This window comes from Endocarpon pusillum (assembly GCF_000464535.1).
Source record: "Endocarpon pusillum Z07020 unplaced genomic scaffold scaffold1611, whole genome shotgun sequence".
NCBI classification, from domain to species: domain Eukaryota; kingdom Fungi; phylum Ascomycota; class Eurotiomycetes; order Verrucariales; family Verrucariaceae; genus Endocarpon; species Endocarpon pusillum.
In genome coordinates, this window is record NW_006916042.1 from 130675 (window position 1) to 146767 (window position 16093).

At 52.4% G+C, this 16093-nt stretch overlaps 8 protein-coding genes across 8 annotated transcripts; 5 read left to right on the forward strand and 3 right to left on the reverse strand.

Moving 5' to 3' along the window:
- Positions 1 to 71: 71 nt before the first annotated feature.
- Positions 72 to 668, reverse strand: EPUS_05542 (uncharacterized protein; the record flags this gene model as incomplete). The annotated part of the gene is made up of 2 exons (XM_007802347.1): positions 72 to 332; positions 384 to 668. 2 exons carry the CDS (start codon positions 666 to 668, stop codon positions 72 to 74), a joined length of 546 nt encoding a protein of 181 aa, XP_007800538.1.
- Positions 669 to 1829: 1161 nt separating this feature from the next.
- EPUS_05543 (uncharacterized protein) lies at positions 1830 to 2774 on the forward strand (the record flags this gene model as incomplete). The annotated part of the gene is made up of 1 exon (XM_007802348.1): positions 1830 to 2774. One exon carries the CDS (start codon positions 1830 to 1832, stop codon positions 2772 to 2774), a length of 945 nt encoding a protein of 314 aa, XP_007800539.1.
- Positions 2775 to 3820: 1046 nt separating this feature from the next.
- On the forward strand, positions 3821 to 5917 carry EPUS_05544 (uncharacterized protein; the record flags this gene model as incomplete). The annotated part of the gene is made up of 4 exons (XM_007802349.1): positions 3821 to 3999; positions 4062 to 4202; positions 4355 to 5349; positions 5553 to 5917. 4 exons carry the CDS (start codon positions 3821 to 3823, stop codon positions 5915 to 5917), a joined length of 1680 nt encoding a protein of 559 aa, XP_007800540.1.
- Positions 5918 to 6408: 491 nt separating this feature from the next.
- EPUS_05545 (uncharacterized protein) lies at positions 6409 to 6795 on the reverse strand (the record flags this gene model as incomplete). The annotated part of the gene is made up of 1 exon (XM_007802350.1): positions 6409 to 6795. The coding sequence occupies one exon, from the start codon at positions 6793 to 6795 to the stop codon at positions 6409 to 6411; it is 387 nt and encodes a 128-aa protein (XP_007800541.1).
- A 619-nt stretch (positions 6796 to 7414) lies between these two features.
- Positions 7415 to 8041, reverse strand: EPUS_05546 (Hsp70 nucleotide exchange factor fes1; the record flags this gene model as incomplete). The annotated part of the gene is made up of 1 exon (XM_007802351.1): positions 7415 to 8041. One exon carries the CDS (start codon positions 8039 to 8041, stop codon positions 7415 to 7417), a length of 627 nt encoding a protein of 208 aa, XP_007800542.1.
- A 1453-nt stretch (positions 8042 to 9494) lies between these two features.
- EPUS_05547 (Actin) lies at positions 9495 to 11028 on the forward strand (the record flags this gene model as incomplete). Its single annotated transcript, XM_007802352.1, has 6 exons — positions 9495 to 9501; positions 9586 to 9616; positions 9754 to 9809; positions 9896 to 9926; positions 9978 to 10749; positions 10798 to 11028. 6 exons carry the CDS (start codon positions 9495 to 9497, stop codon positions 11026 to 11028), a joined length of 1128 nt encoding a protein of 375 aa, XP_007800543.1.
- Positions 11029 to 12163: 1135 nt separating this feature from the next.
- EPUS_05548 (Homoserine kinase) lies at positions 12164 to 13685 on the forward strand (the record flags this gene model as incomplete). Its single annotated transcript, XM_007802353.1, has 4 exons — positions 12164 to 12197; positions 12250 to 12276; positions 12344 to 13071; positions 13317 to 13685. 4 exons carry the CDS (start codon positions 12164 to 12166, stop codon positions 13683 to 13685), a joined length of 1158 nt encoding a protein of 385 aa, XP_007800544.1.
- A 673-nt stretch (positions 13686 to 14358) lies between these two features.
- EPUS_05549 (uncharacterized protein) lies at positions 14359 to 15591 on the forward strand (the record flags this gene model as incomplete). The annotated part of the gene is made up of 1 exon (XM_007802354.1): positions 14359 to 15591. One exon carries the CDS (start codon positions 14359 to 14361, stop codon positions 15589 to 15591), a length of 1233 nt encoding a protein of 410 aa, XP_007800545.1.
- Positions 15592 to 16093: the final 502 nt, after the last annotated feature.

A 16093-nucleotide genomic window follows, 5' to 3' on the forward strand; every position in this document is an offset into this window, starting at 1 on the left:
CGCTCTGTTTGAAGAAGAAGATATAGTGGCAGAGAGGAGAATCGACAGGCAGAGACCACAGATACAGCGCATCAGCGCCGCCGTGGGCCGCCACTAGCAGCCTGACTGTGACCACTTCTTGGCTGGTCCATCCTCCTGTCCAGTTCATCAACTCTTTTCCTCAACTCTTTGATCACATCTCTTATCCTCTTCACTTTGTCGAATTCACCCTCGAGGTGATCGATTTCCGCCATTATTCGTTTCATTCGTGCAATCTCCGCATCGGCGTTCTGTATCATGTTCCCAGCTCTGTCGTAGCTGGCTTGCACTGAGCGTTGAGTCGCCTCTTCTAGCTGAACAGCAGTGGATCAGTAGGGGCGCCCATTATCCAGCAGCGTACTCACATCAGCTATGCGATCCTGTATCCTCCTCATAAGATGCTCGAAATGAGCGTATAATCTCTGAAGACTTCCAGGGTCAAGGAATACCCTGCCTTGGCCACCTTGGCTGCTGGCTGCGCTGGCTGCACGAGAGCTAGGGTTGGAACTTCGGCTCTGACCTCTGCCACGACCAGCTTGTGATTGCGTAGCGTGTCCTTGAGCTGCAATCTGTTGTTGCTGGCGGAGAATCTGAATCTCAGACGCTGTGAGGCCCAGATTGGTGTCTGCGATTGATTGAGGGAGGGACATGGAAGTCAAGCCCGGATGCCGGTGCTGACCTTGCCAAAGGCTTTGAAGAAGAGGTTAATTGTTCTTGATTAAGTGGATGAGGAGGCATGACATTCCAGTTTTGTTGCCGCAAGGCTCAGGCTGTGGGATCGAAACTAAAGGACTAGACGGAAGCCAGTAGTAGTTGTAGTTAAAGCAGCAAATATGTAGCTGTTCATCGTCACGGAGCGGATCCTCCCACAAAGCCTCGAGAGGCCAACTGTCAGTGTTGTGTTTGAGAAAGCGCTCGAGAGCCTAGCTCTGAGGTGAGCTTATGAGGCCACTGAAGAAGCCTGGCGGTTAAGGGCGATCTCCGTCGCATCCGGCACCCGGTGGATAGCCTTGTGGTGAGACCGGGTGGAGGAGTCCAAGGCCTGATCTTGAAAGGCTGGCAAAGAAAACGATTCAGGCTGCGGCGTGGGAGAAAGGTATCAATGCTGTCAAGGCTGTCAAGGCTGTCAAGGCTGCCAGGCCAGGGGGAAAGGAAGAGAGTCAGTGTGTTCCAGGGATGGAGACCGTAGTCTGCGGTAGCTGGATGGTGGAATAGAGGGATCGAGGGGCGCCTGGCTCGCCGCGAAGATCAGACTGGGCAGAGGAGAGCACCTGTGCGTCGTAGTGAGAAGCGCTCGTTCATATGCACGGTAGATCGCCCAAAATACTGTACGTAGTAGCATATACTCATGCCGGCAAATTCTGATACATGGATGACCACGGCTCAAGAAAGCTCGTGTCCGGTACATAATGAGCAGGATTGTTATTGCCCGAAGCTCCCCCGCATGATGCCCAAAACCCTAAGTGACCAGGTGAGGCCTGACATGGTCAAGGTGTCTAACTACGACAATGACTGGCTAATCAAGCATTCTTCAAGCCCTGAACTTTGTCCAGTTCCCCTCGCCCCCCTAGAGCTACTGCATCTGTTCATGCAGGAATCTGCATCAGCAGCCTCTGGGGAGACAGATGGTGGAGCTGTCCACCTGCTGCAACGTCGATCTGCGCTAACGCAGCTATGCATCGGGTCTCATCCTAAAGCAGCCAAACACAGTCGATGTTCCATCCTCGCCGTTTGTCTGTGCTTAACCTTCCCGGCGCTTTCCAAGACATTCATTTCACCAACCCTGTTCCTGCTTATAAAAAGCCATCACCATGCCTAAAGACAAAGAGCGGTCTGTGAACCCTGCGCAACAACAGCGCAAATTGGACAAGGCCAAAGCTCTCAAGAAGGGCAAAGCCGAACTTCAAGCCCGTAGGAATGAAAAGCTGGCGCGGCGGAACCCGGATCGCCTCCAACGACAGGTCGACGAGCTCAAGGCGCTGGAGGAGTCGGGCAGCATAAGGCCAAGGGAAAAACAGATACTGGAGGGGCTGGAGAAGGATTTGAGGGCTGTGAGAAAGGCAAGAGAGGCGCTTGGCGAGAAAGCGCCTCAATATGGCAATCAATCTGGTCCAGAGCGGAGAGATGGTGGAGACGGCCGAGGTAAGGATGGAACGCTAGGAAAGAGAAAATGGAATGGAGAGCGGAAGCAGTACTGGGTGAAGGGTCAGGAACAGAGCTCTGGAAGTGAAACAGATGAGAGCGTTCGAAGAATACCAATGCCGAAGGATACACCACCTCCGATTCCATATCGCCGGGATAATCGTCATGGTACCAGTGCAAATGCAGAGCCATTAGCAGGCAATCGAAGCGGCGAAAGACAGTCGAATGATAGTTCCCCAGTTCCAATCGCGGTGCAACCAAAGACGACGTATGAAAGTGCACCACAGATTCGAGATTTGCGGAAGGAGGCCATCGGAAGGTTTGTACCGAACGTAGTACGGAAGAAACAAGATGCGATCAAAGGCTCTGGGATGCTCGTGGAACCAGAAGAGCTTGACAAGTTGGAGAGGGAGGGATACATTGGGCAGAAAGTTAAACAGAACCCCGAGGTTGTTCCTCAGCAGCCATCGAGCCTACCATCAACCGCTCCCATTGACGCCATTACGAACGTGGACAGTGAAGCTGAGGCACAACGCCTAGCACAAGAAGAAGAACGCTTCCGAAACGAAATGAGACAGGTGGAGATAGAGGAGGTTGAAGACGAGGATATATGATGCGCAGATTTCCAAACGATCACGTCATTCAACAGCATTGTACAGATGCATTCACCCCAAGTAGCAAGTACAATCTATAGGTATCAGGCTTTGCCAACTGGTCAGTCAGGTTGAGCGAAGGAGAGCTGATCAGACCGAATCTTTCATCAGCCGCATTCACTCCCATCGCCATTGCTCTTCGTACGACCTATCCTTACTCAAGCCGCCAAAGAGTCATATACGCCTCTGTACTTGAGCAGCGAGCCACAGTGCATGCAGTCAACACCATCTTCGAGGTGCATAAGATGGTGGTGGTGTAGCATCTGAGCCTCTTCCCGTCACGTCCATCCCGGGTTGTCATCTTGTTTCCGGTATCAGCCTAAACACGCTCTTTGTTCTGGGGCCAAAGGCTTCAACCGGTGTCCCCAAATTGTCCTGGATCAAGAAAGGCAGCGGCGACAAATGGCCAAAGACAGGAAATGAGCAAAAGCCATTGCTGGTCTATTCTACTACTATGGTCAAATTGGTGCGCAGATGGTTGGGCGAACTACCCGTCAAGACGAACGTGATTCAGTCCTCAGACATCCACATGGACGAGTCTTGCTTCACCTGGAACCAGAAATGAAGTCATCCATTACCAGTCTGCATGCGGGCTTTCAATTACGGCCGCGAGCGCATGACTCTTACCGCTACCCAAAACTGAGGAACGAGGACACTTTCCACTGGGGGGTGGGCTCACTCCTTTCGATGAAATGATGATTGAGTGTGGAAGATGGAAGATGAAAGACGAAAGACGAAAGACGAAAGACGAAAGACGAGAAACGAGGGACTGGAGAAGCAGATGGGAGCAAGACACCGTTGCTCTGGCACTGGCACTGGCACTGGCACTGGCACTGGCACTGGCACTGGCACTGGCACTGCACTGCATGACTTCTATACTACTACTAAGTAGGTACGTAGTAAGTAAAGCGCTTTCCTTGGCGTGGCTAGCAGCCTACTACTAAGTAAGTTAGTACTTTCTACTCCGTATATAGTATGTAGTAACTCCGTACTACATTGGTAATTGAATGCATGACCTTGGATATTCAGGAGTCGCCATCGCGGTTGCACTGCCAGTGGTGTGTGATCCTGCCAATCCTCCTGCTCTGGCCTACCCTGACTTTGCAGCGACCATGGAGGCCCTGTCAGACACGATATGGGATGTGGTGATTGCCGGTACGGGCATTCGACAATCCCTCCTTGCGCTGTAAGCTTACCTTGGAGATATCTGACGAAACACCAATCTGACTGACATAGCTGATCTTGCAGAGCTCTATCTCGATCCCACAAGAGAGTCCTTCACATCGATCAGAACAGGTACTACGGCGGCACAGAAGCAGCCTTCAGCTTAGAGGAGGCCTCCAAATGGTCCGATGAGTCGCAACACATATCTCGTGAGGCCTATCACTTGTTCACATGTATATATCCATCGACTGACAATCTAGTCGAGGCTGCGCGCCTAGAATCGAAGCCATTGCATTATGGAAAAATCCTCATTCAGAAGGATTAGGCTCTTCGAGATCTTACACCTTGACATTGTCTCCACAAATAATATACTGCAGGTCAGCAATATTAGCGGCCCTTGTCTCCTCTCGCCTACATACACAAATCGAGTTTCAAGCTGTTGGAACCTGGTGGATTGACAGGGACAGGCTGGTAGAGGTCTCAGAGAGCAACAAGCAAAACAACGGTGCGACCGATAGCCATGGTGGAAAGGGTCATCCGGTCGTCCAACCATCTGGCATGCTGCAGAAGATACCAAGTACTCGTGAAGATGTGTTCGCCGACGACACTCTGGCACCACGAGACAAACGTGCGCTGATGAAGTTCTTACGGACTCTCATCATGGACCCTATTCTTGACGCAGAGTCAAATCAAGATCACCCTATCCCATCAGCGCTGACGACTCTATCTGCGATGCCGCCTTTGCTCGCCCAACCGCTTCTAGCCCTTTCGATGTCTTATGATTCACCTAGTGCAGTAAGAACTAAGTCAGTTGTTTCACGCATCAGGCGGCATATACAGTCCATTGGGATGTTTGGTCCTGGTTTTGGAGCTGTCATGCCAAAGTACGGTGGAGGAGCTGAAATTGCTCAAGTGGCTTGTCGCGCCAGCGCTGTGGGGGGTGCAGTATACGTCCTTGGACGGGGTCTCGCAAAGGTAGATGAGCCCCGCGTGCAATCAGCAGAAGCAGAGGCATTAGCAGCGGCATCAGCAGAAGAGGTCGTTCGCTTGGAGCTGTCTGATGGAGAAGAGATCAAAGCTCGATTCGTGGTCGGTGGGGCAGAAGACATCCCCACCGGTGACATTGAGGGCGGTGCTCGGCAGTTGAACATCGATCTGGTGAAAATGGTTCATTCGATCAGCATTGTCTCGTCGCCATTGGAGCATTTATTTCCCCCAACCGCTGAAAGTGGACCAATGCCTGCTGGTGCTGTTGTGGTTTATGACGGTCATGATCACAAAACAACATCTGGATATGACTCGGTCTCCAGAGCCGGGCCGGTCTACATGGTAATTCATTCATCAGAAAGTGGAGAATGCCCCCGAGGACAATGTAAGTCTGGCCTCGCTTCTGCCTTGTTTCTTGCTCATGATCACTCCTGTACTGATGATTCCACTTATGAATACTTATCTACATTGCCTGCAACTTCATTGCTGATAAAAAACACTCTGACAACCTGATTGGGAAATCCCTTTCCACCATCTTACCCAGCTCGTTCCGCAGAAAGCCTGTGCTAACCGTCCTCTGATTCGCAGGTGTCATCTATTCTTCCACAGTCTCCTCTTCCGAAGGGAGCGAAGACGCAAATGTTCAAAGACTTGATGATGCGATTGCAAATCTCCTAGCTGCCTCCCCACTCTCAGACTCCAAGTCTGAAGTCCTCTGGTCGTTGAAATATCGCCTACAAGGTCGACCTATAGACAGTGACGCAGGCCCGGTCGTGTCAAGCCAGTCCGGTAGAGTCATGCTCTTCCCGGTCGCTTCCGTTGATCCTGTTTTCGACGACTCCGTTCTCGACGGTGTCAAGGATATATGGAAGCGGATTCTAGGGAATGAGGTTGAGGTATCCGAATTCTTGAAGTTTGAAGAGCGGACAGAGGACGACGAAGAAGGGTTGTGATATGCAGTACTACATTGGGAGAGCTTGACAAGGCACTGGTTGTTTTTACTTAGGTATTTGTAACAGCAAGCGGTTCGATTTCTTGTCTCTTGATACCGCACCTTTCTCCCAGGTTGAAGACAGCATCTTTGTTGCGACTTTAGCAACCCTGACTCTATTGACTATCATTGCTTCGCATTATTCTCCGCTTCTCTGTCCTTTGACCATCCGTCGTCTTTTTCCTTGATCGCCGTCACGTCAACAACCACAACCTCTCTCATTTCTTCCACGATCATTTCTCCCGGTCCCCATCTCCCTCCCTCCCTTCCTCCTTATCCTCCGCAGCTTTTTCCAATTTTTGCCACACCACCACCACCTCCTCATCCTTCTCTTCATCAGCAACAGCTAAAGTGCCGGCACTAGACCTTTGTAAACTACTACCACCTCCACCTCCCATCGCCACCCCAGTACACCTCCTATAACCCCATCACTATCAATACCAGCACGCACCATCAGCGGACCCAAACTCCCCATCCCCCCGTGACCTTCCCCGGATCCCACACATCCCCTTCCCGCAAACTCCCATCCACACTCCCACCCCTCCCCTCCGAGCTCCCCACATCACTCGACCAAGACTTCGCCCAGCCCCCCCTCCTCCTTCTCGTCGCCAAACAAGCCCCGAGTATCGGACCCACCACCATAAATGCCAGAAGAACGAATATCAAGGCCAGCCAGATCGAGCCCATCACGATGAGCGCCGAGTGGAGGGGGAGGGGGAGGGCAAGGTCACGGGGGGAGAGAAGGTTGGGTGGGCTGAGTAAGGGATCTGCTTGTGGAGGATTGGGGGCGGGCATTGTGACGGGTATAGGAATGGGAATGGGGGAGGGAATGAATTTCATGTTGAGGAAATGCTGATGCTGCTGTGACGAGAGCAGAAAGCAAAACGAGGGCGTGAAAGGAAGGATGTGAGAAGAGAAGGAGAAGCAAGGCGAAGGCATACACAGAGGCAAAAGCATAGGCAGATCGAAGTACGTGTAGCGCGTCGGCTGGAATGTCTATGTCAACGTGCATAACACGGGTCAGGAAATCTGCTAGGAAGAGAGAAAAAAGCTTCGAGCTTGCTGCATATCATATCTGTGTCTTGGACACCTTTTCTATGAACATGGTCTATCAGGCTCTGCAAGTTCTTCCCCACGGATTTGACATTGTGAAAGGAGCTTGCCGATGTGCAGTTCCCTGGGCGTAATCCTGGGCGTCATGAGCCATGATGAAGTACTCGAGACGCGCTTCAAACGTCCATAGCGCGATCATTTGAGTCTGATCACCAATCCAATTGAACCTGAACCTCGCGCATTTCTACTGGTAGAGAAGCCAACAAGCAATTCGTAACGATTCTAGAAGGCAGAGTCTTGACGGCCACCTGAGGTTCATCATTTATGCATCAGATGATCAATGAAAGGGTTTCCGGGCCTGCGGAGTGATGGTTTGCAGAACGGAAGTTTGTCACAGCCGCTCGCTTCATCTGCCGGACCCACGTAACCTTTCCATGATGGCGTCGATCGTGTCCATATCCTCGGTTGACACGTGGTCTGCCCCGACGATTTCGGATGGCAGATATTTTACCGCCTCATTGGCGGCAGGTTGATAGTTTCGGATGCTGGAACTCAAAGCATACACACACTTCTTCTGCACGGAGCGATCTTTCTCTTCTACCGCAAGCTTGGCGAGCTTTTGTACTCCGCCCATCGCTAGCAATCTCTCTTGTGACTTGATGTTGTTCTGCACCGCTGTACCAATACACCAGGCTGCCATCCTTCTCATATCTGGCTCCAGATTGTCGAGCTGGGCAAGTAAAGGACTCCAAAGACCAAGTGGTTCCAGATTGTTGGCATTGTCGAGGTTCTCGACCAGCTGCTCAAAGTTGTCAAAGGCGGTGACCTTGTCCGCCAGAGAGACATCAGGTGAATGAATGGCCTGCATCGACTCCTTCATAAGGTCGGCATCCGAAGGTCCCCCAAATAGAGTGTTGATGGTTTCGGCATTGAGGCCTCGATTTGACGGAGGATGGTCCGGATTGGTGTCTCGAGATACATCCGAGTTCTCGACACCCCATTTCAGGAGCGAGTTCAGTTCGGGATTATTCATGGTGTAGTTTGCAGCATGGAGAGTAGGGTTTGATTCGACAGTCAGGATGATAAAGGGCACTGGTTATCAGTGGGACGTCAGGAGCACCAATTTCAACACAAGTACGGAGTAGATGATGGAGGATGGACGCCAGAATAGGTTTCTCGTGTGAAGGGTGTAATTGTCCCTGTCTGGTAACCTTCTAGATCATGCGTTCATTTTGGTTGGATTCGCAGGCCTCGAAGGTTGTAACTCGTCAGCCTGGCGGCTATGTTGCATCCAGGGCAAGCAGAAATCGTGATCAAGATAATGTGAGCAGGTCAATGGCACATACTTGGTGATGCAGGAATACTTCTCTGGTGATTGCGGCTGGTCGGGGAGCAGGAGAGAATTGCGGGTGCTTTGGAGGCTCGAGTGCGGCGCATGCCTGTGGCGCGTCTTTCTCGATATTATACTCAAGTTACTCCGCCTCACCCCACGATTGTGGCTGATTGCCCGTCATTACATAGTAGTAGTACTACTAGCATAGTACAGTATGCTCATGGAACGAAGAAGTTGTTCGTGTTCGAAGCACTAGGTGACTGGCCGTTGGGGAGCCATTTCATGCACGCAATCATCTTGTGCTCCGCTTCTGCTGCCTGCACCAACACTGGAGATAAAGGAACACGACCAACTCTATTTCTGGACGGTACATTCAGAAGGGTATCATGATATTCGGCAACGGTGTATTCGGACCAATATCTTAGCAATAAATCATTTTGATGTATAACTTTTTGATAATCACATCATTCTTTTATTACTGTGTTTATTATCTAAATAAAGGGTCTTACGATCTGAGACCTAGCAAAGTAGTTTGATAAGTCTTGACAACACAGCACTGGTAGTCAATACACCGTTGCTTAATATACGGTTCTGAATATACGGTTCTGAATATACGGTTCTGAATATACGGTTCTGAATATACCGTTCGCAACGTCTTGCAGCTGAAATACCTTGCCAAGACCAGGTATTGCGCGGCTCTAGGCACTCTTCTTTGGAGTGGTAGGGGATGGAATGCATACCGACAATCCTGCTGAGCATCATCGAACATGGCTCGGAGTAGATTCGGTGGCTGTAGACGTAATCTTCCAGGCAACAATGTTTATGTAGACGCCGGGAGGTTGGGGGAGGGGGTCGCATACGTGTGTAATTGAAGCTTGACCATACGCGTACCGAAGCAGCTACCAATACTTACCCATGCTTACCTATTCTTAGCGCCAGCTGATTCGCACTCTCCCTCCACCACAGCATTGAAAACATCTTCGCCCGCCAACACCTTTACCCCCAAATTATCACTTGCATCTCACCCCGACCTCGTCGACTCCTTGATCCGCAACTATCAGTGAGGTCAAAGACACATCGCTTCCAGATACGTAATATCAACTTCACCATATTTACCCAATCTTCTAGAGTTCTTTGACCGCACTCGTTAGCCATGGAGGGTAGGTAGCCTCAAGACTTCAGCACTCCTGCTGCAGCCTTCCTCTGTCGAGATACAGCTTGCTGACGTTGATTTCTCACTATAGAAGAAGTTGCCGCCCTCGTCATCGACAATGGGTAAGCCTCTTCATTCAGCCGCTCAACCCTTGTGCTCAAAGCCCCTCCTCCGTGCCCTCAACAATCTTTGGGCTCAAAGTGCGAGAGCGAGCAAAGGGCTCCGGATGCATTAGGGCCAAACACTGACATCTCTCCAGCTCCGGAATGTGCAAGGCTGGCTTTGCCGGCGATGATGCTCCTCGAGCGGTCTTCCGTAAGTTCCATACATCGTACCAACGGCCATAGCTTCCTAGTAAGGTACGGTAAAGGAATCAATGATGGGCTAACGTCCATCGTCAGCCTCCATTGTGGGCCGTCCTCGTCACCATGGGTAAGTTGATTCGTACCTCGTTTTCCGGCTGTTTGAAGCTAACACCCAAAGTATCATGATTGGTATGGGCCAGAAGGACTCGTATGTCGGCGACGAGGCACAATCGAAGCGTGGTATTCTTACTCTTCGATATCCTATCGAACATGGTGTGGTCACCAATTGGGATGACATGGAGAAGATCTGGCATCACACTTTCTACAACGAGTTACGTGTTGCTCCCGAAGAGCATCCCGTCCTCCTCACTGAAGCTCCCATCAACCCCAAGTCCAATCGCGAGAAGATGACGCAGATTGTCTTCGAGACCTTTAACGCTCCCGCTTTCTACGTCTCCATCCAGGCCGTCCTTTCTCTCTACGCCTCTGGTCGCACCACCGGTATCGTGCTCGATTCAGGTGATGGTGTCACGCACGTTGTTCCCATCTACGAGGGTTTCGCTCTACCTCACGCCATTTCGCGTGTTGACATGGCTGGACGTGACTTGACCGATTACTTGATGAAGATCTTGGCTGAGCGTGGTTACTCTTTCTCCACCACAGCCGAACGGGAAATTGTGCGCGACATCAAAGAGAAGCTCTGCTACGTCGCACTCGACTTTGAGCAAGAAATTCAAACTGCATCCCAGAGCTCCAGCTTGGAGAAGTCGTACGAGCTTCCTGACGGGCAAGTCATCACGATCGGCAATGAGCGATTCCGTGCTCCTGAGGCACTCTTCCAGCCCAGCGTCTTGGGTCTTGAGAGTGGTGGCATCCACGTCACCACCTTTAACTCCATTATGAAATGTGATGTTGATGTTCGAAAAGATCTCTATGGCAATATTGTCATGGTGAGTTGAGATAGCCTCTACTTGTGGAGCAGTCTAATAATGCCCTAGTCTGGTGGTACAACCATGTATCCTGGTATCTCGGACCGCATGCAAAAGGAGATCACTGCTCTGGCGCCATCATCCATGAAGGTCAAGATCATTGCCCCTCCGGAGCGCAAGTACTCTGTGTGGATCGGTGGCTCCATCTTGGCTTCGCTCTCCACCTTTCAACAGATGTGGATCTCCAAGCAGGAGTATGATGAGAGTGGACCATCTATTGTGCACCGCAAGTGCTTCTAAGGTAAGACTTTTTCCCCTAGCGCCTTTGAAGCACACATGACTGAGCATGGCCAGCAGTGATGCAGCGATGCAGCGATGCAGCGATGCAGCGATGCAGAGATGGGCTTGGGGTGACATGACAAGCGTTCCTTCTCGGATTGGGGTGGAGTACTTAGATTTCTCGTTCGATGCAGCCAAAGAAGCTATCAAGGGAGATGGGCCCAAGCTAGCTGATAGAATGTTGTGTTGAGATGGGGCTTTTGGCCGGAGGGCAGTTGGTGACTAGCGGGCTGCAGGCATGCATCCTGGTTGAAAAAGCTGCCCCATTCCGTGCTCGCTCTATCTTCTTGTGCTCAAGCCTTTTGATGTGAGCGCCTCATCCCATCACACGTGTCTCTTTCTTGGTGATAGCAATAAATTCTCAATTATCACATCCCGAGTTGGCCGCCTGCATGCCTTGATTTTCCGCGAAAGCGATGACCTTGATTATGTCCATCTTGCAGGCTTGTTTCTTCCCGGATCCACGGGTCTACTGCAAGATTAGGAGAGCACTGTAAGTTAGTCAAATTCTACATGGTTGCGATTCACAGTCCAAATGGACATTGTGTGCTTGTGATTTTTGTTGTCAGTAGTTTCCCCAGAACATGCCGTTTTCCCCCCCCCCCCCAATATACGCGTCTTCATCAGTCATGCAAAGAGCAAAACAGCAAAACGGCAAAACGGCAGAACAGTTAAGTGTCTGTTCTCTGCCAAGCACTGGCAAGTCTTTTGCTGCGGTGCGGGTAGTGGTAGTAGCCAGCAGTATCTCCACTTTTCCCGCATCAGTTTTGTGTTTAGTGGATGGCCCGGGGCGATTGGGGCGACGGCGGCCCTTCGGCCTGTCAGAACGGAGCAATGCATGGAAAAAGGATATCATTTACTCTGTATCATCTATCATCTCCTCTCCTCCATGGCTTCCTCATACTATGGTAGTACATTTGTCTATCTATAGCTCTCTTCTAGTTCATCCTAACGTTAGCACGTTCTTTGGCTCATTCATTTTTGACCTCGTTGTTGACCTCTCCTATGTGCTACTACTTTCCCCTCCGTCTTCCCCAAGGAACAGGCCGAAGAATAATACCGTGAAAACTCGAAAAGCAAAGGCATATACATCACCATGGGGGAGGAGAAGTCGTATCTATATCTCATAAGTTGGTCTTTGGTGACAAGTTGATGGGCCTTGATTACACTGACCGCTGGTAGGGGTACCCTGCTCGTCAGCCAATATCGGTACACTGACCTCCCCTTCCGAGCCAGGCAAAAGGGGACCATCGCTGACATCGATACCCTACACCAGGCCCCGGCTTCGATGTCATCGGACTCGCCTTGTCCATGTACCTCGAACTGCGCGTCACCATCGCCCAGCCGCTGTCTTCACAATCAGCAGCACTCCCATTGGTGTCTAAAAGTCTGGCCAACTCGTCATCCTCCTCGCTAAACTGCACCATCACCTATACCGGCGTCTCGCCTGAGTCGATTGAACTAGATGCTGCTTCTAACCTCCTGACCCGCTCCGCCCTCTACCTCCTCCGCTGCCACGGCCACCACAGCTTTCCCCACCCCACCAAAGTCCACATCCACAATCCTATTCCTTTAGGTCGAGGCCTTGGCTCCTCCGGCGCCGCAGTCGTAGCCGGGATCCTGCTCGGCAATCTGGCCCTCTCCTCCCATTCCCCCTCGCTCTCCCTCTCCAAAGCGCGCCTCCTAGACTACTGCCTCATGATCGAGCGACACCCAGACAACGTCGCCGCAGCCCTCTACGGCGGGTTCGTCGGGACCTATCTCAACGAACTCGATCCTGTCGACATGGCGAGGAAGGAAATCCCGTTATCAGAGGTCTTGCCCGCGCCGGCGGGGGGGCTGGATACGGGGCTGAAGCCTCCGGAGCCGCCTTGCGGGATCGGGCATTTCAGGAGGTTCAAGTGGGCGAAGGAGATCAAGGCAGTGGCAGTAATCCCGGATTTTGAGGTCTCGACAGCCAAGGCGAGGGAGTGCTTGCCCACGCTCTATTCGAGGCAAGATATGGTGTGTATTCACTCTCTGTCTTCGGCGTGGTGCTCTCTCTCTCTCTCTCTCTCTTTCTCTCTCTTTCTCTCTCTTTCTCTCTCTTTCTCTCTCTCCCTCTCTTGTTGTCTTTTGTGTTATTTTGCTACCATTGCCCTCCCAGACTCGGTGATAACGAAGAGGATGAGGCATCAGGCGGGCACGCTCTCACTCTGGTTTTTTCAACCGCCATTTTCTCTTGGTTGAGTGCTAAATATGGGATGCAGATCTTCAACCTTCAACGGCTAGCCCTCCTCACTACCGCGCTGTCCGACTCCCCTCCTGACCCCAGTCTGATATACGAAGCCATGCGCGACAAGGTTCACCAACCCTACCGCTCAACCTTGGTTCCAGGCCTCACACAGATCCTCGAGTGCGTCACACCAGCGACGCATGAAGGCTTACTGGGCATCTGTCTTTCAGGGGCGGGCCCTACGATATTAGCCTTGGCGACGGGGAATTTTGAGGGCATTGCTGAGGCGGTGATGGACAGGTTCAAGAGGGAAGGTGAGGGGATCCAATGTCGCTGGAGTGTGTTGGAACCGGCGGAAGAGGGAGCGACGGTGGAGGCGGTGCAGGGGTGGGAGCATTTATGACATCTATGCCACGCGGCTAGCTAGATGGAGATGGGAGGCCGAGCTTGGTTGAGGCGGATACATACTATACATACAGTACATACTACTTAGAAGTACAAGGGTAGACTGTAGAATGTGCCAAGAAGGGTCATTATATTTGACATGGTGTGCACCAGTCCCAACCGGGGTCGAGAGTTTGCACAATTCCTTTTTGGGAAGGCTACTAGAGACTGCTTACTTCTCTCTCCTCTCTTCTCTCTTCTCGCTACTCGCTACTCGCTACTCGCTTCTCGCTAGCCCTCGCATTGTCTCTGCGTGTTCACTTTTGCCGATCAAGGTCCGTTAAGCTAAGCCCTATATTCTTTACTCTTTCTTTCTCCTCTGCTGTCCAATAAGGCATCCTGCGTATCCTGCGCATACTGCACATACTGCTCTTGCTGGCATACTGTCATATTATTTTCCGCGAGGCTTGCTGTCGAGGACGACACCGATGTTCTAACTATACTCCGTATATTTATCCACACGCTTCTTGTTGCAGACATTCACTCCATTCACTCAATTCACTCCACATACCTCGTCCCCTCTCCGCCCTTTGCTATGATAGAACGGCTTCGCATCCTGGTCATCGGCTCCGGTGGCCGTGAGCATGCCCTAGCCCGGACTCTCTCCCACTCCCCCTCGGTCGACATCGTGCATGTCTGTCCAGGCAACGGCGGGACCGCACTCACCTCCACCACCTCCGCCTCCCGACGACTTCACCAGCCTCGTCTCCCACGCCAAGAAACATGGCATCAATCTCGTCGTGCCCGGTCCCGAAGCACCCCTTGTCGCCGGCATCTGTTCCTACTTCCAGGCGGTGGGCATCCGCTGTTTTGGGCCCAGCAGAGCGGCGGCGAGGATGGAGGGAAGTAAAGCGCACGCCAAAGAGTTCATGCAGAGACATGGCATTCCGACCGCTTCATTCCGGAATCTGGCCGACTACGACGAGGCGAGGAGGTATCTGGATGGGGTGGGGCATCGAGTAGTGATCAAGGCGGATGGATTGGCGGCGGGAAAGGGGGTCGTGATTCCCCAGGCCAAGGACGAGGCTCAGAAGGCATTGAAGGCCATCATGCTGGATCGCCAGTTTGGCACCGCGGGAGACGAGGTGGTGATTGAGGAGTTCCTGGAAGGCGAAGAGCTGAGCGTACTGACATTCAGTGACGGCTACACCATCAAGTCACTGCCTCCCGCACAGGATCACAAGAGGATCTTCGACGGCGACACGGGGCCCAATACAGGAGGCATGGGCTGCTATGCCCCCACGAAAGTGGCCTCGATGGAGCTGATGGCAGAGATCAACCGCACCATCCTTCAGCCCACCATTGACTGCATGCGGCGAGAAGGCACCCCGTTTGTCGGCCTGCTCTTCACTGGGCTTATGATCACCCCGTCCGGCCCCAAAGTCATCGAATACAATGTCCGCTTCGGCGATCCCGAAATCCAAACTCTCCTCCCTCTGCTCAGCAAAGACACCGACCTCGCCCGCGTCATGCTGGCCTGTACCGAGCATTGGCTGGACGGAGTCGAGCTGAAGGTCGAACCCAAATTCTCCGCAACCGTCGTCGCGTCCGCAGAGGGCTATCCAGGCGCCTACGTCAAACACCGTCCCATGAGATTCGACCCCGTCCCAAAAGACACCTACATCTTCCACGCCGGCACAGAACTCGACAAGAACAAAAAGCTCGTCACAGTAGGCGGCCGCGTCATCGCCGCAACAGCTACAGCCGCCACTCTCGAAGAAGCCGTCGCCAAAGCCTACCGCGGCATCAAAACAGTCCACTTTGAAGGGATGCACTATCGCACCGATATCGCCCACCGCGCTCTCAAGGCCACCACCATCACCACGCGAGGCGGAATGGTGGCATTATCTCCTTTCCAGAATTGAATACCGATAAAGACGGCGGTTAGGATGCCGAACAGAACAAATAGAGCGATGATTCGTGCATTTGACCACGGGTACATGGTGCCGCCCCATTGCAGGGCAAGCAGACAGCAGACAATGGCTGGAATGAAGACGGCTGTTCCGATAGGATCCATCGATTCGAGCTTCTCTCTCCAGGTCTTTTCGGACTGGGTCTTGCGGTTGGGGGATTTGAAGAAGAGGCCGATGACAACGATGGTAATTGCTCCAATGGGCAAGTTGACCACCACTGATGCCAAACCCACCTCTCCATCCTCCCCCGCTCAGCCCTCCAGCCCAGGCCATGCGAACGAGAACAAAAACAGCCCTCTAACCTACGCCAGCGCCGGCGTCTCCATCAGCAGCGGCAACGCCCTGGTCCAGCGCATCAAACCCCTCATCGCCTCCACCTCGCGCCCGGGCTCCCCCCACACCACGATCGGCGGATTCGGCGGCTCCTTCGACCTCAACTCGGCCAACCTCTCCC